The sequence below is a fragment of the Vipera ursinii genome, assembly GCF_947247035.1.
Source record: "Vipera ursinii genome assembly, chromosome: 6".
Classification (NCBI taxonomy): Eukaryota; Metazoa; Chordata; class Lepidosauria; order Squamata; family Viperidae; genus Vipera; species Vipera ursinii.
In genome coordinates, this window is record NC_139515.1 from 41,047,464 (window position 1) to 41,072,170 (window position 24,707).

At 37.2% G+C, this 24,707-nt stretch overlaps 1 protein-coding gene across 7 annotated transcripts in view; it reads left to right on the top strand.

Moving 5' to 3' along the window:
- USP15 (ubiquitin specific peptidase 15) overlaps positions 1-24,707 on the top strand; it is an 84,180-nt gene that overhangs the window by 29,407 nt on the left and 30,066 nt on the right. For 5 of the 7 annotated variants that reach the window (XR_014492940.1, XM_083366457.1, XM_083366459.1 and 2 more), the window contains 4 exons: positions 14,641-14,785; positions 17,983-18,156; positions 18,506-18,664; positions 24,249-24,473. Coding sequence is in view for 6 of the 7 variants with exons in the window: in XM_083366457.1 (XP_083222583.1) it covers positions 14,641-14,785; positions 17,983-18,156; positions 18,506-18,664; positions 24,249-24,473 (703 nt within the window). In the remaining variant the exon portion in view is untranslated. Of the gene's footprint in view, positions 1-160; positions 238-9,455; positions 9,540-14,640; positions 14,786-17,982; positions 18,157-18,505; positions 18,665-24,248; positions 24,474-24,707 lie in introns of those variants that run through there. The other 2 variants (XM_083366462.1, XM_083366461.1) reach the window with 2 other exon arrangements.

Below are 24,707 nucleotides of genomic sequence, written 5' to 3' on the forward strand. Positions count from 1 at the left end.
TTTTCTGAATAGTCCCAAATCTCCCTTCCCCTTCTGACTCAGGTCAGAATATATGACACAGGAAATATAAAGCCTCAAACAGGAACAGGAAACAACTCCAAACAAAAGCCCCAGAGGGTATAAAAACCCACTCCTACATGTGTTCTCTCTTTTCTTCCAGAGCCATCTTTCTGTCTGGCTCTCCTCTTCAATAAACTGCAACCTTCTTTCTAAAGCAGTCACCATGTTGTTTATTCCCGGCTTGGACTGAACCATGATGAAGACTTCTGTCAACAGGAAAATATGTCTGGCAGAGAAAAAAACACATTTCACCACTCTGTGCAACATAACCAGCAGATCTAAACCAATTATAATCCAGGAAGATTGTATTTCTCTTCTATTAATGTTCAGTCATTTTTTGAGGGTGTTGCCAGTAATGATAACATTTAAGATATCAACCTTGAGCTAGGTACTGGAACCCTAATGAATAGCACCAGATGAGAACTCTATACCCAAGTAATAATAGCAATTTTTGAAAAAATATTAATATTAAGCAAAAAAAGTAGATTTTAAGAATGAATGCCAGTGATCAGACCTTCTTTAGAAGGTAAGTCTTGCTCAAAGGGAGAAATGTTAGAGACTTCATTATTACCAAGATCTGAGGTAAATTGCATTAACTGAGGGATTCAATCAAGATCATGTTTAGTACTAATACCACTCTATAAAGCCTTAGTAAGACCACACCTAGAATACTGCATCCAGTTTTGGTCTCCACACTATAAAAAAGATGCTGAGACTCTAGAAAGAGTGCAGAGAAGAGCAAAAAAGATGATTAGGGGACTGGAGGCTAAAATATATGAAGAACGGTTACAGGAACTGGGCATGGCTAGTCTAGTGAAAAGAAGGACCAGGGGAGACATGATAGCAGTGTTCCAATATATGAGGGGCTGTCACAGAGAGGAGGGGTCAACCTATTTTCCAAAGCTCCTGAAGGCCAGACAAGGAATAACAGATGGAAACTGATCAAGGAGAGATTCAACCTAGAAATAAGGAAAGATTTTCTGGCAGTGAGAACAATCAACCAATGGAACAAATTGCCATCAGAAGTTGTGGGAGCTTCATCACTGGAGGCTTTCAAGAAGAGACTGGACTGCCATCTGTCAGAAATGGTGCAGGGTCTCCTGCTTGGGCAGAGGTTTGGACCAGATGACCTGCAAAGTCCCTTCCAACTCTCGTTATTCTATTCTAATAACAGAGTACATCTCCAGTGGAATGATAAACGCATAACAACGTCCATGAATTACTAAAATTTCTAACCAGCATGAAATCTACACTAGCTTACTCATAGAAGAGTCCCATGTGGGATACATAGAGAATTCTGAACATAGGCAAGGTTCCAGGCATTGACCAAGTTTTGCCAAAAGCAATAAAACTGAGTCCCAAGTAGTGGGCTCCAATACAAGCTTTATAACTATCAACCAAAGTGATAATTGGCAGGCAAGGTAACCAGCATCATACACATCTATAGAAAGAAAACAGATAAGATCCAGCTAATTACCTATTTAAATAATAAATTATATGCCAAATTATTACATTTCAGGATTGAGACAAATTATAGAACAATCTGGCTTCAACTCACATACTTGTTTCCTATCTTATCCAGAAGCATATACAAGAACTGCAACCTTCCCTGTGCATGACTTTTCTGGATTTCAATTTATCATTTGAATATGTCTCAAGAAATGTCTTGTAGACAAAACTTTGCAATATGCTACTTGACAAGAAGCTTCTTTTTCCTTCAGACTATTCGAATTGAAACACTTCCTGCAAGTAATCTTATTAGGGGAAATAAACATCCAGAGAGGGGTCCATCAAGAATGCACTTTGGCTGTTTCCTTATTCAAGCTATATATTTATTTGATTGCCTTCTTAAATGAACAGTGCAAAGAAATAGAAGAAAACAATAGAATAGGGAGGACCAGAAATCTCTTCAAGAAAATTGGAGAGATGAAGGGAACGTTTCATGGAAAAATGGGCATGATAAAGGACCAAAATGGAAGGGACCTAACAGAGGCAGAAGAGATTAAGAAGAGGTGGCAAAATTACACAGAAGAACTATACAAGAATGAGCTTAACGTCCCTAATAACCACGATGAGGTGGTCACTGACCTCGAGCCTGACATCCTAGAATGTGAAGTGAATTGGGCCTTAGAAAAACTGAGCAACAACAAAGCTAATGGAGGAAACAGTATTCCAGCTGAGCTATTCAAAATCTTAAAAGACAATGCAGTAAAAGTGCTACACTCAATTTGTCAGCAAATTTGGAAAACTCAACAGTGGCCACAGGATTGGAAAAGATCAGTTTACATTCCAATTCCAAAGAAAGGCAGGGCCAAAGAATGTTCAAACTATCGCACCATTGCACTCATTTCTCATGCTAGTAAAGTTATGTTTAAAATGCTACAAGGTAGACTCCAGCAGTATGTGGATCGAGAACTACCAGATGTGTAGGCAGGATTTCGAAGAGGCAGAGGAACTAGAGATCAAATTGCCAGCATACGCTGGATCATGGAGAAAGCTAGAGAGTTCCAGAAAAACATCTACTTCTGCTTCATTGACTATGCTAAAGCCTTTGTGTTGATCATAACAAACTGTGGCAAGTTCTTAAAGAGATGGGTGTACCAGACCATCTTATTTGTCTCTTGAGAAACCTATATGTGGGCCAAGAAGCTACAGTGAGGACTGGACATGGAACCGCTGATTGGTTCAAAATTGGGAAAGGAGTCCGGCAAGGCTGTATACTGTCGCCCTGCCTATTTAGCTTATATGCAGAGCACATTATGAGAAAGGCAGGGCTAGATGAATCAAAAGTTGGAATTAAGATTGCTGAGAGAAATATCAACAACCTAAGATATGCAGATGATACCACTCTAATGGCAGAAAGTGAAGAAGAATTAAAGAGCCTCTTGTTGCGGGTGAAGAAGGAGAGTGCAAAAGTTGGCTTGAAACTAAACATTAAGAAAACCAAGATCATGGCATCTGGCCCTCTCAATTCCTGGCAAATAGATGGGGAAGAAATGGAGGTAGTGACAGATTTTATTTTCCTGGGCTCCAAGATCACTGCAGATGGGGACTGTAGCCAAGAAATTAAAAGACGCTTGCTCCTGGGGAGGAAAGCCATGGCAAATCTAGACAGCACACTAAAAAGCAGAGACATCACCCTGTCAACAAAAGTGCGTATAGTCAAGGGTATGGTCTTCCCAGTTGCAATGTATGGCTTTCTTATGTGGACCATAAGAAAGGCTGAGCACCAAAGAATTGAAGCCTTTGAACTATGGTGCTGGAGAAGACTCCTGCGAGTCCCTTGGACTGCAAGGTGATCAAACCGGTCAGTTCTAGAGGAGATCAACCCTGACTGCTCTTTAGAAGGCCAGATCCTGAAGCTAAAACTCAAATACTTTGGCCACATAATGAGAAGGAAGGACTCACTGGAGAAGAGCCTAATGCTGGGAAAGGTTGAGGGCAAGAGAAGAAGGGGACGACAGAGAATGAGGTGGCTGGATGGAGTCACTGAAGCAGTAGGCGTGAGTTTAAATGGACTCCAGAAGATGGTAGAGGACAAGAAGGCCTGGAGGAATGTTGTCCATAGGGTCGCGATGGGTCGGACACGACTTTGCAGCTAACAACAACAACAACAACGTTTATTTGATGACATCAACACTCAGTAACCTCAGTTGCTTCATTACCAACTAGTAATCTGCAGGGGATCCATCCTTTTAAATGTAGATGTATCCCAAATTCAAGTTGGGCTCAAAAGAGGAAAGAAATCAGTCATCTGCAGTGAGCAATTCTGTTACATTCAGTTATCATGGCCTTCAGGAAAATAAAATGGAAACCTGAGCTTTAAAAACGTTGAAATGGCTTTTGATGCCAAAGGATCATGGTCATCATGATTGTGCCTTTTCAGGTAGCATTGTGATCTTTTACTAACAGTGGGCTTTTTTTTCTTCCAAGGGAGAATGTTAGATCCTATTGGTCTTTAAACCCAGAACATTCTAATGAATTTCAACTTCCTGATTTTAGTCACAGAGCATTTAATAATATATACCTTTCTATTGCAATATCTGCCCTCTGAAATGATTACTCCTGAAACATTTTATACAATTATCCCTACTGGTATAATACAGGTTGTGGGTTACCAATTACCTATTAATTGTAGTTGTAATCTTAACTGTAAATATGTATTCTTTTTTGATGTATGCCACACAGATTCACCTATATCTGAATTGGGAAACCATATCAATTTCAGAAATAAACAGTAAATTGCATTATTAACAAACAAAAACAGATTATAAATGCATATCAATTTCAGAAATAAACAGTAAATTGCATTATTAACAAACAAAAACAGATTATAAATGCATTTCTAAAGGAAAGTTTTAAAACAACTTTTCTGTGGGTGCTTATTGAATATCTACATTTCAAAGTTCTTATATTTTCATAGTCTACTAGTATTCATAAAGATTTGTAAAAATTCAAATAGTGGATAATCAAAACATCAGTTTTAAATCTTAACCTTCAGGAAGTTAATTAGTGAAACTCTTTTTTATGGCAGGGTCATGTCGCCCTGTTTCACTATTACTTTTAAATACGGCCTAAAGAAGCTAGTCTATTTCAGCTTTAACTTTATTTTCTTGATACATATTTTATGTCTAGAGGATAATAAGCAGAGATGGAATGCTAGAATACAAAGTAAACTGTTAGTGAAATATGGCCTTCTGTCTGTTATATACAGTAATGTATGTTAAGATCATCTTAAAAAAAAAAGAGTTGAAAAGCAACAGTTTATGACAATTATCAAAATTTCTATATGAGGCTCTTCTTGATTTTTAGACATCATAAATTAGTATTTTAATTATTTATTAATCAAATTTACACACCACCCATGTCACTATCCAAGTTATTCCGTGGTTTACAAATAAAAAATATGATAATTTTTATACAATAAGAAATGAAGCCGATTTTTATGTTTCTAAAACAGAACATGAATCAATCACACATATACATATTTTTGTTTCCTTTAATTTAAACATTGTTGAAAAAATCTTTATGTCAAGAGATATTACAGGTAATTCTTGACTTACAACCACAGTTGGGACTAGCACCTCAATCACTGAGTGAAGCAGTCATTAAGCGAGATGTCACATGACTAGCTGCAATATCGGCATTCCCAGTGTTGGTTGTTAAGTGATTGTGTGTCTTTAAGCATACAGAATCCTAGATAAGGAGTGCGAGAGAACCTGGAAACCTCCACTCAGGAGCTGAAAGTCCTCCCTGAAAAAATCCAAGCAGCATTTTCAGCCCCTGAGCAGAGGGATACTTTTGCTGCAGCCTGCACCAGATCTCCCAGAGCCTCTGCATCCCTCTTAGGCACGCTGTGCTCTTAGTGTGCTGTCTCTCCACTCAATAGCTGAGAGCCCTCCCAGCAAAAATCCAAACAGGATGTACAGTCCTTAAGTAAAGAGATACTTGCACACAGCCTGCACCAGACTTCCCAGAGCCTCCCTAACCCGCCTGAGATACCCCATTTTCCTTATCTTACCATGCTGACTCTCTGCTCCCTGCTTGGATTTTGACTCCTTCTCGTCTCTGGGGGCTGGCTGAAATAGCTGCCTGCCAAAGGAGTTCAGCTCCCTCTCGGCACAGAAGGGAACTCCTTCAAAGCTAATAAAATCCTGGGTTGCATAAACAAAGGCTATCAAGATCACGCAAAGTACTAGTACCACTTTATAAAGCCCTAGTAAGACCACACCTCGAATACTGCAGCCAATTTTGGTCACCATATCACAAAAAGATGTTGAAAGTCTGGAAAAAATTCAGAGAAGAGCAACTAAGATGAACAAAGGCCTGGAGACCAAAATGTACGAAGAGCGGCTGCGGAACTTGGGTTTGACCAGTCTAAAGAAAAGAAGAAATAGGGGAGACATGATAGCAGTATTCCAGTATCTGAGCGGCTGCCACAAAGAAGAGGGGGTAAGGTTGTGCACCAGAGCACCAGAGGTAAGGATGAGAAACAATGGTTGGAAGCTGATCAAAGAGAGAAGCAACCTGGAATTAAGGAGAAACTTCCTGACAGTGGGGACAATCAACCAGTGGAACAGCTTAGCCCCAGAAATCGTGGGCGCTCCATTGCTGGAAGTTTGAAAGACTGGACAATACCTGTCTGAGATGGTATAGATCCTCCTGCTTGAGCAGGGGACTGGACTAGAAGACCTCCAAGGTCCCTTCCAGCTCTATTCTATCTAACAGTGCCAAAATCTTTAATATTTTCATTTTGTTTTTTCACTGCACTGAAGTAGTTCAGCTCTCTATTGTTCTCTGAAGGGAATTCCTTTGACAGGATACAGGAACAGAGCCAAAATCTTCAAGGTTTTGGCTCCATTTCTAACCTCACCAAAAGAGGTCAGCTTCCCTTGGCAAACAGCTCTTTCAACCAGCTCCTAGAGCCAAGAGGTAATTCTCTTGGCAGGTGGCAGCAGTTTCCAGCCTTCTCTGCCAGCTTCACCATTAACTTCCTAGGGAAACCATCAGAGAAGATTGCAAATGGCAATCGCGTACAGTAATCACAGAGCATTTGGCAACTGGTTGTAAGTGCAAACAGATTGCCAGGCACCCAGATCATGATTATATGACTGAAGGGTTGGTAAAGCAATGTTTGTAATGGCCAGAAGTGCTTTATGAGTCATAAGGCACCTTTCCAAGGCCATTGTAATTCTGGACCATTGTTAAATAAACAATTGTAAGTTGAGGACTACCTGTGTTAAGATATTGTTTTACTGAAAACAAACATAGGGTGGCACAGAATGCTATTATATGTGATTAGATATCACAGTCATGCCATAACATATAGGACAGTTTTATTAATAGGTATTAAAGATAACTTATATTGCCTTCATAGTTATGGACATGTGTTTTTGTTTAGATCATGTCACAGTCTGTCCTTTCTGAAAATACATAAATGTGACTTTTTCTGTGTCAAGAACATTCAATTTCAAAAAGCTAAAACTTGAGCAGAACTTGAGTTTCCTCAACCCTGTCTTTAAGCATCCTTCCATAATTTGTGGTTTAGAATGAGAAAAAAAATTGAAGCAGCACTCTTTCAAATGATGTCATCATTAAGATTTCATGTAATATTTTGATGTTGCAGAGGAATTGGCAGCTACAGCATTTCCCATCAAAATGCAATTGGATAAAAATTAGAGACGTCCATTTTTCACTGCAGGCACCTCCCAGTTTTCACCGATTATGTGGATGTTAATCCCACCATAGACTTCCAATTTTATGAATCTCTTTTAGGAACTATGAATGCTATAGATATTCCAAAATGATGAACAGGAAAGGAAAAATCTTGATTTTTGGAAACATATCTGTTTTTGCTGCTTCATGAAGAAGGCATCACATCATCATGATCCATTGCTTTATACATAAATATGGACTGATATCAAGGAATCTGCCAACCGTTCTGAACAAAAACCTTATCTGATCCCACAACACGTCAAAGCCAAGATTTTAAATCATTACCTTTTCAGGAATCTGTCAAGACAGAGGAGCAGAATAAGAAGCTCTTCTCTAATATACAAAAGTTTGTTTCCACTGGACAAGTCTTGAAACAATTCACTGAACTTAAGGCAACTTTTTTTGGGACAGACAAAAAGCCCTATCTCAACAGTTTTGATAGAGAGGACTTTGTTCATTCTTTAACCTTAGCAGATATTTTTGGCCATATGAATAAGACAGATCTTATTGTTCAAGTCCTTTTAGCTACCATTAGCAAGGTAAAGGTAAAAGTTCCCCCGCACATGCGTGCTAGTCGTTTCCGACTCTAGGGGCCGGTGCTCATCTCCGTTTCAAAGCCGAAGAGCCAGCGCTTGTCCGAGGACGTCTCCGTGGTCATGTGGCCGGCATGACTAGACGCCAAAGGCGCACGGAATGCTGTTACCTTCCCACCGTAGTGGTCCCTATTTTTCTACTTGCATTTTTACATGCTTTCGAACTGCTAGGTGGGCAGAAGCTGGGACGAGTAACAGGCGCTCACTCTGTTATGCGGTGCTCGGGATTCGACCCGCCAAACTGCCGACCTTCTGATCGACAAGCTCAGCGTCCTAACCCACTGAGCCACCGCGTCCCGCTACCATTATAGATGTGGCTAAAAACAATGAGCTCTTTTAGCCAAGTTGCCATTCTGAAAGAACTTGGGAAGTAGACAACTAAATCAACTTTCCATTGCTGGAAGAAGCACTTCTACAGATTGCAGACAAAGTATTGTCAGATTTTCCACTGGTATCTGCAAACGTGGAAATTCTGCAGAACTCTTTTGAAGGTTATTTCTGCTCAGGCATTTTAAAATTGATGTATGTTATAGTTCTTTCTTTGCTGATATAGACAACATCAGTGATGCAGATCCTGCCAAAGGTGACCTCAGTGATTTGAGAACAGAGCAAATGATGTTGATGAATTCAACTTGAAAAGTTTTGGAAAAATGTATCCTTGTTCTAATAAAGCAAAACATGGGAGTTCTGATTCTATTTGGTTCCATCTACTTTTGTCAATCATGGTTTTTAGCACTTGTTGCATCAATATAAAAAAAATCAAAATAATTTAGATATCAAAGGTGACAGGCACATTGCCATATCAAGTGCAACACCTCAATTTGAACATCTGATTTGAAGCCAAGCGACATCTCATTACATTCTCCTTAAATTCACTTTAGAGGAAAATTAAACTTTATTTTTGTTATATTTATACAGTGTGGATTTTTTTAAGGAACTAGATATTTTTCCATGAACAACAAATGTGAGAGACATCAATGTTCAAAAGTCTATTTTTATATTCTTCATTAAGAAAAATTAACTTACAGCGCAATAAAATAAATTGTATGCAAAACATTGTCTGTAATGCACATTTTTCCTGTGGAGAAGCTCTATGTTCTTTATCAGATTCTCAAAGGGTATTGTGACCTAAACACAGTAGGAATCACTGTTCTAAAATACAAATGGAACAAGTGCTTTAAGCTGCTCTTAAAACTATTTCTACAGTTTTTTTAACAATATTGATGCACCTTCATTAATAACTTCCATTTCATTATAAAATAAAAAACCTTGTTTTTAAAAGTGATGTCTTTCATCAATGTCCAAACTAATTTTTGATAAAGGTCTTTTTTTTTTTGCTAAAGCCTAAGTTAGGATTTGGCTGACCATTTATGCCTATAATTTGGTTGAGGATTTTAAACATGATCATTTTTTAAATACTTTTTGAAAATGAGCAAGTTAGAGTACTTGGGTATTTGTTACTTTGATCATAAGAATCCTTTTTTATTATTATCCACATACATTGCTTCATGTTAGTTTTTCCTTTTTCATTATTAATTTTACAATCTCAACATTTTTATCTAATTTAACATTTTCATATTTTTAAAGGTCCCCAGGTGCATCCAATTTTCCAACTTTACCAAAGATCTCTCCATCTCTATCAAATATTTATAACAACATCAACAACAGAAAGTAAGCACTGTATCTTAAAGAACTTTTAATTTTAAGCATCCAAGTAAAGTTTCAAAAAGAGATTGTGTATAAATCTAGAAAAATAACTTGGATGTAATTTTTTTTACTATGGAAATGTAGGGGGCACCAAGTCTTAAAGAACACAAAAAGCCTAATGAGTTGACGGAAGTATTTGTGCTTTGCTTTTCAGAACCTAGGGACCATAACATGCTTTGTAGCATCACTTTGTGATTTGAGAACATTACATTAAAAAAATTCTTTAGCAAGAAAGGGTCATATGCAACAATACTCATGTAACATTGACCAGGTTCTCCTAGCTTAGGGATTTCTCCTAGTTTTGGGAAGGTTTGAAATGTTTGTGATTTTTTTTTAAGTATGTGCGTCATATGTAATGACAAATAAAAGCTATGCATATGCTTCATATTATTATTATAGCATACTTCTAATTGTTTCCCTAACAGAAATACAATATAGTACAATAGTTTTAAAACATTGTCAAATAGTTTGGAGTTGTTGTACATTTGGAGTTGTTGTAATAAATGTATTTTCTACAGTTCATTGTGTGTGTGTGTGTGTATATGTGTGTGTGTGTGTATATACACACATACACATACACACACACACACACACACACACACACACACACACACACACACATATATATATATATATATATATATATATATATATATATATATATATATATATATATATGTTTAAGTATTTGTCAAGGCTTTTTGAATGGACCTTGCTAATTAACTCTTTCATTCCTGTTTTGGCCCGACTCAGGGCTTATCCACAGGAACTAGTCAACTTATGACAGCTCATTATTTGTGCAAATTATTCAAATTGCTAATAAAGAATTTGGGAGGCTAATTCTTTATTAGCAATTTGAATAATTTGCATATATATATATATATATATATATATATATATATATATATATATATATATATATAATGTTAAGTGTTTGTGAAGTATTTGGAATACCTTGCTAGGCCCCAAACATGGGACAAATCTTATTTCCTGTTTCGGCCTAACCCAAGGCCATCCACAGGCAGTAGTCACAGCAGTGACAGCTCATATTTGTGTAAATTTTTTGGATTGCTAATAACAGTCTCCCTTTAATTCTTTGTTAGCAATCCAAAAAATTTACATACATACATTATATATATATATATATATATATATATATATATATATATATATGTGTGTGTGTGTGTGTGTGTGTGTGTGTGTGTACGCTTTTTGCTAAGCTTATTGCTTTCTGATAGGCATTACTGGGGAAAAAGGTAGTTACAAATGTAATGTTGCTTCTCAAAATTTGTGGATATTACTCAATTGTTAAAATGTTTTAGTGTTTCATAGTAACATTTCTAAATATTTTATACAATATCTTCCAGTTAAATACTGCATTTATGAAAAGGGAGTTTTCGTATGGGGCGAAGTGGCATTTGTGCTTCTACTAATTGTGAGTAGCCCCAACTCTCTGTTAGACAAATACATGTATTTAACTGTAGTCTATTGTACTATCTCTCTCTCTCTCTGTGTGTGTGTGTGTGTGTGTGTGTGTGTGTGTGTGTATCATAAGCTCAAAAAATTATTTCTTTGATGTATATAAACCAGGCCTCAATTGATGTTATCCTTTTATTAGAATAGTGATAATGTTATATGATAAAGCACAATGTCTAAAGCTATGAGACAGTTGTCATCTATTTAAATCTCATTTTAAAATGTAATATAAAATTTTAGAAACATTGCATTTCCATTTGATGAAATTGTCTGCTAACTAGCAGGCAGGTACTTTTTATTTTAAGTTAGAATGCATTTTAAGAGTAGCTTCTTAATTCAGTTAATACAATGTTGTAATTCTAAAACACAGAGGTTTTCTTGGTTTATCTACCGTAGATTTTGTAGTACATCTTTCTATCTAAAGTTTAGCTAAGTAATAACTTGGAAATAATTGTTTGTTTGTTTGTTTTGGCAAATTCTGTGCTTCCTGCTGTACTGATAAAATCCAGATGCAATCCTAGAAGTTGATTTCATATACAATCACTGTAATTTTACTTCAGCTCCTGTTATGTATTAACTTTTAAAAACAGCTGTTTAGGTTTGCTTGAAAGAAAGGTGGGCATTTTAGTAAGTTACAGTTTCCTCCACCAGTCATTTTGCTGAGAGAAAACTCTACTGAACTCATCTGGGCTGACTTTTTGAGTAGAAACGTAAGGGATCCATTTGTGGTACATTGTGATTAGTCTTTTGTTTATCTTGAACATAGTTGAAATTGAATTGTACTAAATTCATAGGAATTAAAATCTTGTTTTATTCAGTCATAAATACAGATCTATTTTAGAATATTATTTTTACCTAATAGTAGTTACATTTGTAATAAACCATTTAAAACATACAGCCACTGTATTTTACTACTTATCAGCCTAGAAAAAGTAATTGTTTTAAAACACTATTTTTCCCCACTGGTGTTCTATTTATAGAACTTGTTTCGTATTAATTTATTCATGTATTTATTAAATTAGCATGCCATCCATCTCATTCTGAACAGTGACTCTAGATGCCTTAACACATTATTTTTTCCTGCTTAGTTGTAATATTTGATTCTTGGAGTTGAAGAACACTGCATTAAAAAAAAATCCTTGTTACTGTAAGGACCTGCCTCAGCTAAACCTCCCAAGAAAGCAGAACTCTTGAAACGTGCATCATTTCAACAGGAACTTTTATTGGGAGATGCTGACTACAGGAAAGTAAGGAGGATCTGAGGGTTTCCCGTGCGAAATGATACATTCAAAGTAGGAATCCAAACCCCACCGCAACTGTCCAATCAATTGGTTCAAACAGAGCCAATCCAAAGGTGTCAAATTGTGGGAATGAACCGATAAGGCCCACTCTCAAGGTTTTCACATCTCTCCCCGGCTTTTTCCCTCCACCTGGAGATAAGGCAGATGTCAGAGGCACATTCCGTTCTCACCCTGAGAAAGAGATACATCAATGAGGAAAGAACAAAGAAAAGGAAATACACTGCAGAATACCCATAAGCCCTCTCCCACCCAATAGAATGACAGAACCCGAAAAGGGAAAGGGAATAAGGAAAAGAATGGAAAAAGCGTTCTGACAGTTACCCTATTTATGCCTATATGATATCATGCTTCTGTTCCCCACACCCCCAAATTCTCAGAATACCCTACTTAATGAGTAAAATAGGCTGAAATTCCCTAAACCTACTTATTTTTCTTGTGCTCCAAAGTACCAGATTAAATATTTTTCTATATATAAACTCAGATAAAGAAAATTATGAAGCATGCAATTTTGATGGATTGCTTTTACAGATCATCACTTTTATATATATAAGCATCTTTAACTTCAAACAACCTTCTGAATTTGTTGTACTACTGTTTTATTTCAGCAATACAGGTAGTGCAACCTCTGTACTTCTAGGGTGCTGACTTTTACAGCATTGATACACTAAAAATGTTTTCTGTTTCACTAATTTCATCAATCATGAATAAGCTTCCTACTATAACTATTCTTTTATCAAGAATGTTATCAATTGTGTGGATATTGTAAATAAAAATTTAAAGAGAGCACAAAAATTTGAGCAGTGGTGCTCAAAAAAAAACCTCCCAAAGAGATAGGAAACCTTCCCAAAAATGATTTGATTATTCCTTTGTTTGTTTTCATAATATTATAAGTAAAAAGTACTGGGAAAAATTAAGAGAGGTTGTTAAAAACATAAATATTAAGCATTACTTCTGCTTTACTACTAAAATTGTTTCTTCACAAATTTATAGAAATTCTATTTTTATATATATTATTTTGTAAGTTCAGTACCTCAATTAATTTCCCCACTCCCTCATAAGAATATCTTAACAATGTTTTTGTCATACCTGTTTCAAGTTTATATTATGTTCAGTATTATAGTTTTTATATCTCTAATGATGTATCAGTGTTTTCCCTTGAATAAAAAAGTTTAGTGTAGAGTGTGTGCCAGTAAACAAACAGTATACATGACTATTTGAATTCCAGGTCATGTAATGTATATTTAATTGACAGCCTGCATAGTAAAAATCCCATGCTGAATTACGTATGGGAATTTATAATTTATCATATATCAACTATGTTCCTTTGTAACCATTTACAGTGATTAACATGCTTTCCCTGGAGAAAAAGTAAATGAAGTTGTGAAGGTATTGCTCTATAGCAATAACCTCCAGTCTGCTATGTCATAGTCATGGTTCTAATGTAGAATTAGAAGATGGCTTTTATTTTTATATTTTTAAGCAATATTAATTCTAATATTCAGATTTAAATGGGAAAATGTATATTTATTACATCAATGTGTGTTAATATACTTGTGTATTAGCACGAGTTTTTTTTCTTTAAAAATATGTGCACAGATGCAGCTACTTACCTGTGTAACCCACTGTTTTCAGTCTCACAAGTCACATCTCTATCTCTGTGGCTAGAATGTCGATACAATTACTTGTGCATATGTCATGTAAATTTCACTGACTCTTTCATATATAAATATGTCTATAAATACACACAAAAGCAAAAAAAAGTTAGATTCTGAGGAATGTGGTGCTTTTTATGTTTTGTACTTTTTCTTAAGTATTTCCTATTATAAATAGATCATATCTGTATATCTGTATATATGAAATTATTAAACAAATTAAAATACAGTGCTTAAAGGTACTGTATGTAGCCTTTATTATTCCATGCTGCTTGCTTTGATTTTTGCTGGCATAGTGGTTAATCTAAAAACAGAATTAAAATGTATTTAGCAATTTATGATACCCTTGGAATTCTTTATGTCTCACCAGTTGCTAAAGTATCACTGTTTCCAGCTTTTAGCATTTAACAGTAGCACAATTTAACTATACTATATTGCTGGTTGTGCCAAACATTTTAACTTTTCAACTGAAATATTGAAAAGAATACTACTTTTTAAATTAAAAGTTGAAAAGGGTTTAAATAATTTTTATTGTTACTGTGTTTAAATTCAGAGTATAAATATTTCAGCTATATATGCATTTAAGCTAGACAGCTAAAGTTCATGCAGTTACAAGGTAAATATGTTTTCTTCCAGCATGAAAAATTCAAACTACTGCCTTCCTTCATACACTGCTTATAAAAATTATGACTATTCAGAGCCCGGAAGACACAATGAACAGCCCGGTCTTTGTGGTCTAAGTAATTTGGGAAATACATGTTTCATGAATTCAGCAATTCAAGTAAGTATTTCATGTTAAGTAAAATTTTACTTCATTGTATAAAGAGCTTTCAAAATGGAGACTGCTGCTAGAATGGGGAGTTTTTTTAATAGGGAGTTTTGCTCATGCAGTGTTATTAGAACTTCAAATTTGCATTGATTTCTGTGATTTTAAATGCTTTTATAGGGGATATTAGTAAGAGGCAAATAGTTATAGAATTTTGCTTGGCTGTGACTTGGTTCTTTGATATTTATTTATTATTTTTCTATAATTTCTATCATACCCACTAATCAAAAACTGTTTATAAACAGAGCCAAAGACCAGGAGCATAAGAAAATAATAAACAGAAAGGAGAACCTGTAAAAATAAAATACTTACAAATAAAAGTCAAGCTGACAGCTATATTGCATCTGGTATGTTTCATTTGGTGGGTGTAGATGAGTCTCAGTTCAAAAGTTTTCACCCCAGCTTTTACCTTTGTCAGATATGAAGAGATAGATGTGCATTAGTTGTATTTGTTTCCATAACTCCAAATAACCTAGGCCATCAGTTTCATAGGTAATATGAGGAATACAATATAACTCTATTTATTTATTTATTTATTTATTTTTGGGACTTATATGCCGCCCTATCTCCCGAAGGACTTAGGGCGGCTAACAACAATAAAATACAGCAATACAACTCTATACAGGTAGTCCTCGACTTACGACCACAATAGGGCCCATAAAATTTGTCATTAAATGGTGTCATTAAGTGAGGCATCATATGACCACACCCAATTTTATGACCTTTTTGCTGCAGTTAAGTGAGACATCACATGACTGCAACTTGTGACCTCCTTCCAGCTTCCCCATTGACTTTGCTTGTCAGAAGACAGCTGGGAAGGTCGTAAATGGCGATCACATAACCGCAGGATAAGACCATCATAAATGTGCAACAGTTGCAAAGTGCCTGAATCACGATCATTTGACTGCAATGATGCTGCGATGGATATAATGGCAAGGACAGTCGTAAGTCACTTTTTTCAGCACCATCACAACTTCGAACATGTGATAAACACATGGTCGTTAAGCAAGGACTACCTGTAAGACATTATAGAATAACAGGAAAGGGCAGAGCAATAATTTACCAGTGCCATCTTCTGAAACTGGGCATCTATCTAGGGATAGATGACATTTAACCTGGAAAAAAATTAGAAAAAGCCAACTTGGTATAGTGGCTAAGATGCTGGCCTAGAAACTAGGAGAGTGTGAGTTCTAATCCTGCCTTAGATATGAAAAACCAGTTGAGTGACTTTGGACCAGTTACATTCTTACTATCCCAACTCTCTTCATAGGGATGTTGTTGTGGGCAAAATAGGAACAGGTATTGGTGTATTTGGTGCCTTGTGTATGAAAAAAAATCTCCAAACATAGTGCAAGTAGTATGCTCACAAGACTTATGGAAGAATTTCTAATTTTATTTAAAATTTATGAAATTTCCAAGAAACTCAGCCAATGATTTCTCCACTGTTTAATGTCTGAAACCCAACCAAGAGCTGAACTGAAAAACAATCACTTGCTCAAGCACCTTCCCTGGAATCAGATATTGGCAAAAGATCTCTGGTTGCCTTCTAGGTTCACGTTTTGTGATGGTTGCTGTTGTTATTAGTTTCTCTAAAGAGACTGATATCACCTTTTCTCTGAAAAGAGGTGAACTTTCATGTGCAATCAAACCTTTATTAGATATTATACAGCATCTTGATAAAGGTCAAATACTCATAGTTTTAATCAACAGTTATCTAATAAGATTAATCTGGGTGATCATTTTTATTGAGACTGCATAATTGTGGAATCCAAATGGCAATTATTGTGAACAGTTTTACACTATATCAACATAATCCTCTTGTCACATATAGCCATATAGTTTTCTATCATCTTTACCTCTAATCTAATTTTAGTAGCCTTTAAAATACTTAATATTTCTATCCTGAGAAAATGCAATAGTGGAAAAACTCACTAGTCCCCATTATTCCAATAAAATGGGTTTAATAACTAGCTCTTATTTGAATTCAGTTGAACAGCACAAGTTATTCCTCCAGCTGCATTCCAATCATCAGCAGAAATAGAGCAGCACTGTTCCATAGAGAAATATTCCAGAGCCTCTGTTTTCTGTTATATTAATCAGCCTAGCATGAGGAACTTGATGACCTGCATGCTATTATTGTTTTGATTGGCATTGGAGCCTAACAGTAAACCACAAATTATCCATCTCTGCATTATTTTAAAATAATCTCAAAATAGTCTGATCTAATAGGCTTTCCATCCTTACAGGGTAGAAAAACTGCAGGTGTCTTAATAGGACTTATTCAGTCTTGACAGAGGCTAGATACTAATTTCTCATTGTTTTATTACCATTCTTTCGTCCAATCAAGAAAACCAAATGAAGCATGTGTTTGTGACTAGTAATCTTTTCAGACACAAAATCCTAAGCCATTGTAAAGAAAAACTTGACATAGAAATTTAAGTCTCCTAGAAACAAGAGTCTTCAACAATAAATATGGTTCAACCTTGTTGGCTCAGGCATAAAGATTAATTGGTAAAGATATTGTGGACTTGGGAAAACTACTTGTCTACTGACTCTCTACTAAAATAATTTTGTAGCACTAAATAATTTTGTAGCACTAAATAATTTTGTAGCACTAAATCAATATACGGACTAGGAAAGGAAAGCAAGTATGAAAACTGAAGGTGGCATTGAGAGACTCTATTACTATCAACTTCCCTCCGCCCAGTACGCTCCCACAGAGAGGGCCTCCTCAGGGTGCCACCGGTCAAAGAATGCCGACTGGTGGCCCCCAGGGGGAGGGCGTTCTCTGTGGGTGCACCGGATTTATGGAACCATCTTCCGGTCGAGCTCCGGATGGCGCCCGATCTCCGCTCCTTCCGGCGCGATCTTAAAACCCATCTCTTTAAACAAGCTGGCCTGGCCTGATGGGACGGGGTAGGATTTTTATAAATGAACTTCAATTTTAATTTGTATTAACTTATGGGCATTGTTTAATCACGTTTTAATAATTTTTAATTTTTGTATCTAGTTTTTATGTATTGCCCTGTTCACCGCCCTGAGTCCTCCGGGAGAAGGGCGGTATATAAATTAAATTAATAAATAATAATAAATAATAAATAAATACTATGCATTATACAAAAGTATTTAATTTTACTCATATTCATTTTTAGTGTCTCAGCAATACACCTCCACTCACAGAATATTTCCTTAATGATAAATATCAAGAAGAGCTAAACTATGACAATCCATTAGGAATGAGAGGTGAAATTGCAAAATCTTATGCAGAGCTCATCAAGCAGATGTGGTCAGGAAAATACAGCTATGTCACTCCAAGAGCTTTTAAGGTAAGTGTAACATAGTTGGATCCTAGAATATTTAATTTGCTTTCAGTTATATGATTCTTCAAAACAGTAAAAGTATTAAAAATAAAAATAAAAAATCTAGATATATTAATAAAATAGGCCCTTGAAAACAGTACCTGATTGTTTTTTTATTGTTTTTCATTTTGTTTTTGACAGGAGATTCCTATAAATTGCAGCAGTGACTCCTTTGCTTTTCCTCAATCATATTTCACAGTATTACAATTATACATTTTAAAACCCATCAAATAAAAATACATTTTTCCTTGATTTAACAAAAATGCCTTTGCATTATGTCATATGACTCCACTGTAAAAAATATTTTATTCCCCAGACACAGGTAGGACGATTTGCACCCCAGTTTTCAGGATATCAGCAACAAGACTGCCAAGAATTGCTGGCATTTCTTCTAGATGGTTTGCATGAGGATTTGAATCGTATTAGAAAAAAGCCTTATATTCAGCTAAAAGATGCTGATGGAAGACCAGATAAGGTAATGTACCTTTTAGGTAATAAACTTACATGATCTGGATAGATTTTATAAATACAAAAATATATCTACATAATCTAGACCAGAGGTGTCAGACTCAATTTCATTGAGGGCCGCATCAGCACTGCGCTTGCCCTCAGGGGGCCGGGTGGGTATGGCCAGGGTGGGCATGGCCTACTGGGTGGGCGTGGCTAGAGTGCGTATGGCCTACTGGATGGGCATGGCCAGCTCTACATCGTTCGCATCAAGGGTGCCTATGGGTGCCTGGGCAGGAGTGGGACAGATCTGAGGGTCTCTGGCAGAAGGAGGGTCTATGGGCCAGGGCCAAGGCAGTGGGGGCTGTTTCCTCACTGTTTCCAGGATGGCTTCGCGGGCCACATGAAACCACTTCGCGGGCCGGATCCGGCCCCCGGGCCTTGTGTTTGACATGTCTGATCTAGACAATTCAATCCATATCTGTGACACTGTAATAGTATGTGTGAATGACCTTGGAAAACAGGGATAAGAGCCACAGTCAGATTAAAGGCAGCTTATCCACAAAAGGAATATGAACATAGCAAACATCTCTGAAGAAACGTTCAGTAGTTTCTTGGATTGTAAAGTCAATGTGAGAGAAATATACTTTTAGACTTGCACAATTGTGCAGGAAGCAAGGTTAGATGAATTAATTCTATGGTAAAGTTATGGTAAGGTTACATCAACAGAATCTTGCATATCTACAGATCATCCTTGAGAGGGTCTGTCTGTGCGGTTGCTAGAAGTCAACACTGACTTCTGGATGATAAAAATCATAACTGCCCAATAAATTGAGCACAGGTGAAAAGCATGATGTGATGCCTGGTGTGCAAGAATTTCAGCTTTCTGATCTGAAGAGATCCCATTCATATTTTTGCCCAAAAAGAAGTTCCTATTCTGTATACAGAATTCCATCCTTGAAACTGTTAAAGAAAGGTTGCAAGAGGGGACGGTCTATGTTAATGCTGGATTTTAATTATTAAAGTGTTTGTTATGTTGTTAGCTGCGAAGTCATGTCCGACTCATCGCGACCTCATGGACAACGTTCCTCCAGGTCTTCCTGTCCTCTACCATCTTCTGGAGTCTATTTAGGCTCATGTTTACTGCTTCAGTGATTCCATCCAGCCACCTCATTCTCTGTCAACCCCTTCTTCTCTTGCCCTCAGTCTTTCCCAGCATTAGGCTCTTGTCCAGTGAGTCCTTCCTTCTCATTAGGTGGCCAAAGTATTTGAGTTTCAACTTCAGGATCTGGCCTTCTAAAGAGCAGGGTTGATCTCCTCTACGGTTGATCTCCTCTAGGACTGACCGATTTGATCGCCTTGCAGTCCAAGGGATTCGCAGGAGTATTCTCCAGCATCATAGTTAAAAGGCCTCAACTCTTTTGTGCTCAGCCTTTCTTATGATCCAACTTTCACATCCATGCATTGCAACTGGGAAGTCCATAGCCTTGACTATACACACTTTTGTTGGCAGGGTGATGTCTCTGCTTTTTAGTGTGCTGTCTAGATTTGCCATGGCTTTCCTCCCTAGGAGCAAGCATCTTTTAATTTCTTGGCTGCAGTCCCCATATGCGGTGATCTTGGAGCCCAGGAAAATAAAATCTGTCACTACCTCCATTTCTTCCCCATCTATTTGCCAGGAATTGAGAGGGCCAGATGCCATGATCATGGTTTTCTTAATGATAAGTTTCAAGCCAACATTTGCACTCTCCTTCACTCGCAACAAGAGGCTCTTTAGTTCCTCTTTACTTTCTGCCATTAAAGTGATATCATCTGCATATCTTAGGTTGTTGATATATATCCCGGCAATCTTAATTCCAACTTTAGATTTATCTAGCCCTGCCTTTCTCATGATGTGCTCTGCATATAAGTTAAATAGGCAGGGTGACACTATACAGCCTTGCCGGACTCCTTTCCCAATTTTGAACCAATCAGTGGTTCCGTGTCCAATTCTCACTGTTGCTTCTTGACCCGCATATAGGTTTCTCAAGAGACAAATGAGATGGTCTACAGTTTGTTGTGATCCACACAATCAAAGGCTTTAGCATAGTCAATGAAGCAGAAGTAGATGTTTTTCTGGAACTCCCTAGCTTTCTCCATGATCCAGCGTATGTTGGCAATTTGATCTCTAGTTCCTCTACCTCTTTGAAATCCTGCCTGTACTTCTGGTAGTTCTCGATCCACATACTGCTGGAGTCTAGCTTGTAGAATTTTAAGCATAACTTTACTAGCATGTGAAATGAGTGTAATGGTGCGATAGTTTGCACATTCTTTGGCACTGCCTTTCTTTGGAATTGGAATGTAAACTGATCTTTTCCAATCCTGTGGCCACTGTTGAGTTTTCCAAATTTGCTGGCAAATTGAGTGTAGCACTTTAACTGCATCGTCTTTTAAGATTTTGAATACCTCAGCTGGAATACTATCACCTCCACTAGCTTTGTTGTTGTTCAGCTTTCCTAAGGCCCACTTCACTTCACATTCTAGGATGTCTGGCTCTAGGTTAGTAACCACCTCATTGTGGTTATCAGGGATGTTAAGCTCGTTCTTGTATAGTTCTTCTCTGTAATTTTGCCACCTCTTCTTAATCTCTTCTGCCTCTGTTAGATCCCTGCCATTTTGGTCCTTTATCATGCCCATTTTTGCATGAAACGTTCCCTTCATCTCTCCAATTTTCTTGAAGAGATCTCTGGTCCTCCCTATTCTATTGTTTTCTTCTATTTCTTTGCACTGTTCATTTAAGAAGGCATTTTGCTTTCTTGCATTTCTTTTTCTTTGGGATGGTTTTAGTTGCTACCTCTTGTACAATGTTGCAAACTTCTGTCCATAGTTCTTCAGGCACTCTGTCTATCAGATCTAATTCCTTAAATCTATTTGTCACCTGTACTGTATATTCACCAGGGATATGAGTTAGTTCATACCTTAGTGGCCTAGTGCTTTTCCCTACTTTCTTCAGTTTAAGCCTAAACTCTGCAACAAGAAGCTCATGGTCTGAGCCACAGTCAGCTCCTGGTCTTGTTTTTACTGACTGTATAGAGCTTCTCCATCTTTGGCTGCAGAGCACATAGTCAATCCGATTTCTGTGTTGACTGTCTGGTGATGTCCATGTGTAGAGCTGTCTCTTGGGTTGTTGGAAAAGAGTGTTTGCTATGACCATCGTATTCTCTTGACAAAATTCTATCAGCCTGTGCCCTGCTTCATTTTGTACTCCAAGGCCAAACTTGCCTGTTATTCCAGTTATCTTTTGGCTTCCTACTTTAGCATTCCAATCCCCTATGATGATAAGGACATCATTTTTTAGTGTTAGTTCTATAAGGTGCTGTAGGGCTTCATGTTGTTGTTAGCTGCGAAGTCGTGTCCGACCCATCGCGACCCTATGGACAACGTTCCTCCAGGCCTTCCTGTCCTCTACCATCTTCTGGAGTCCATTTAAGCTCACGCCTACTGCTTCAGTGACTCCATCCAGCCACCTCATTCTCTGTCATCCCCTTCTTCTATTGCCCTCAATCTTTCCCAGCATTAGGCTCTTCTCCAGTGAGTCCTTCCTTCTCATTAGGTGGCCAAAGTATTTTTGAGTTTTAGCTTCAGGATCTGGCCTTCTAAAGAGCAGTCAGGGTTGATCTCCTCTAGGACTGACCGGTTTGATTGTCTTGCAGTCCAAGGGACTCGCAGGAGTCTTTTCCAGCTTCATAGAACCGGTCAATTTCTCCAGCTTCATAGAACCGGTCAATTTCATCCTCTTCAGCACCGGTGGTTGGGGCATAGACTTGGACTATTGTGATATTGAATGGCTTGCCTTGGATTCGAACTGAGATCATTCTGTCATTTTGGGGATTGTATCCCAGTATTGCTTTTCCTACTCTTTTATTGACTATGAAGGCTACTCCATTTCTTCTGAGGGATTCTTGCCCACATTAGTATACCTGATGGTTATCTGAATTAAATTCCTGTCCATTTTAAGTCGCTGATTCCTGAGATGTTGATGTTCAGTCTTGTCATCTCTTGTTTGACCACGTCCAGATTTCCTTGATTTATGGATCTTACATTCCAGGTTCCTATGGAGAATAAATCTTTACAGCATCGGACTTTCCTTTCACCACCAGATACATCGACAGCTGAGTGTCCTTTCGGCTTTGGCCCAGTTGCTTCATTCTTTCTGGCGCTACTAGTACTAGTCCTCTGCTCTTCCCCAGTAGCATATTGGATGCCTTCTGACCTGAGGGGCTCATCTTCCAGCATCATATCTTTTTTCCTTTTGGTACTGTCCATGGGGTTTTCATGGCAACGATACTGGAGTGGGTTGCCATTACCTTCTGCAGTGGATCACATTTTGTCAGAACTCTCTGCTATGACCTGTCCGTCTTGGGTGGCCCTGCACAGCATAGCTCATAGCTTCATTGAATTATGCAAGCCCCATCACCATGACAAGGCAGTAATCCATGAAGTGGAAGTGCTTGTTAGCACTTTGTTATTAAAATGCTGTGTAAAATCCTGCTTTGAAATATGGCATCAATTATTTAAATAATATTTCATTTAAAATGATATATACCGGCTTGGAGAAAGGTAGAAGAACAGGCTATGTAATTAAAAGTGGCCAAATATCTATTCCGCAGAAAGTCCCACAGTCCTTTGAACATACTAGATACTCTCACATACACTATATTCCTGACACCATATGCAATTCTCCCATTCTAGGTGCTTTTTTCATACATCCAACATAAAATAGACAACTCCCTTCTCTACTTCCCCCCCTTCCCTTTTGGGGTTGCTCTATATATTGCCTTCTTTAATTGCTATTTTTTCCTAGCTTACTCCTATCAAATCTACTTTCTCCCCAGTTCTGTGTCTCTTCCCATCATTAAGCAATCCCAGTTTGTCCCACTGGTATTCAACAGACTGCTTTCTCATCATTCAGAGCAACAAATTCTCTCTCTCTCTCTCTCCCTCCCTCCCTCCCTCTCTCTCTCTCTCTCTCTCTCTCTCTCTCTTGGTTGCTAGAAATGCTTCAGAACCAAGCATTTGTCTGTAATTGCTCATTGTTTTTGTGTTCCAAGAAATCTTCAATGGAGTAAGATAAATGATAAATAGCATGCCACCATTTTTCCATTTAAAAAAAGAATCACAAATATGACCAATATGCTTTATGGGGACTGGGGACATATCCATGAATGCTTTCAGATCTTATATTTAGGAAATTAATTATCTAACATTGGCATCTAACATTGGTTAAAGATTCTTGCTTTTGATTCTATTTCTTGGCCTTGGTCAGTTGGTCCTATTTCCACATTAGAATAGAAATTTATGCCCAGTGGAGACTCTAGAAATTATCATCACATTTGTGTGTGATAATCTGGCATTCATAATGAATATAATATAAAGAGGATAATATATAAAGGTACTAAATGTTTATCTTTCCCCAAAATTACTCAGTTACTTTTTCCCACTGTAATCTGCTGGATAAGACTTATTAGGTTCTGTATGGTACACATAGGTATGTGCATGATCTGTTAATTTCATTTAAGTATTTAATACTTCATAAAACTTATTTGTACTATTTTAACTTTGTCTTGATTTAGGTGGTTGCTGAAGAAGCTTGGGAGAACCATTTGAAACGAAATGATTCCATCATTGTAGATATATTTCATGGACTCTTTAAATCAACTCTAGTTTGTCCAGAATGTGCAAAGATCTCTGTAACATTTGATCCCTTTTGTTATTTAACTCTCCCTCTACCTATGAAAAAAGAACGTAGTTTGGAAGTTTATTTAGTTAGACTGGATCCACTTTCCAAACCCATGCAGGTGAGAAATAGATGCCATGTTTTACAGCAGTAGTTGCTTTAATGTGTTAATTGAAATGAAGTTTTGTTTATTTTTATGAATTTTAAGTTATACGTTTAATTTGATACTGTGGTCTTTTCTCTTAACTGTGTATATAACTTGTAACTTTGTGTAATTTATAGTACCATCGTAAAGATGGCAGCTATTCTTCTCTTGAATCTTCGCTGTTATGATTACTACAGCAATACAACACAA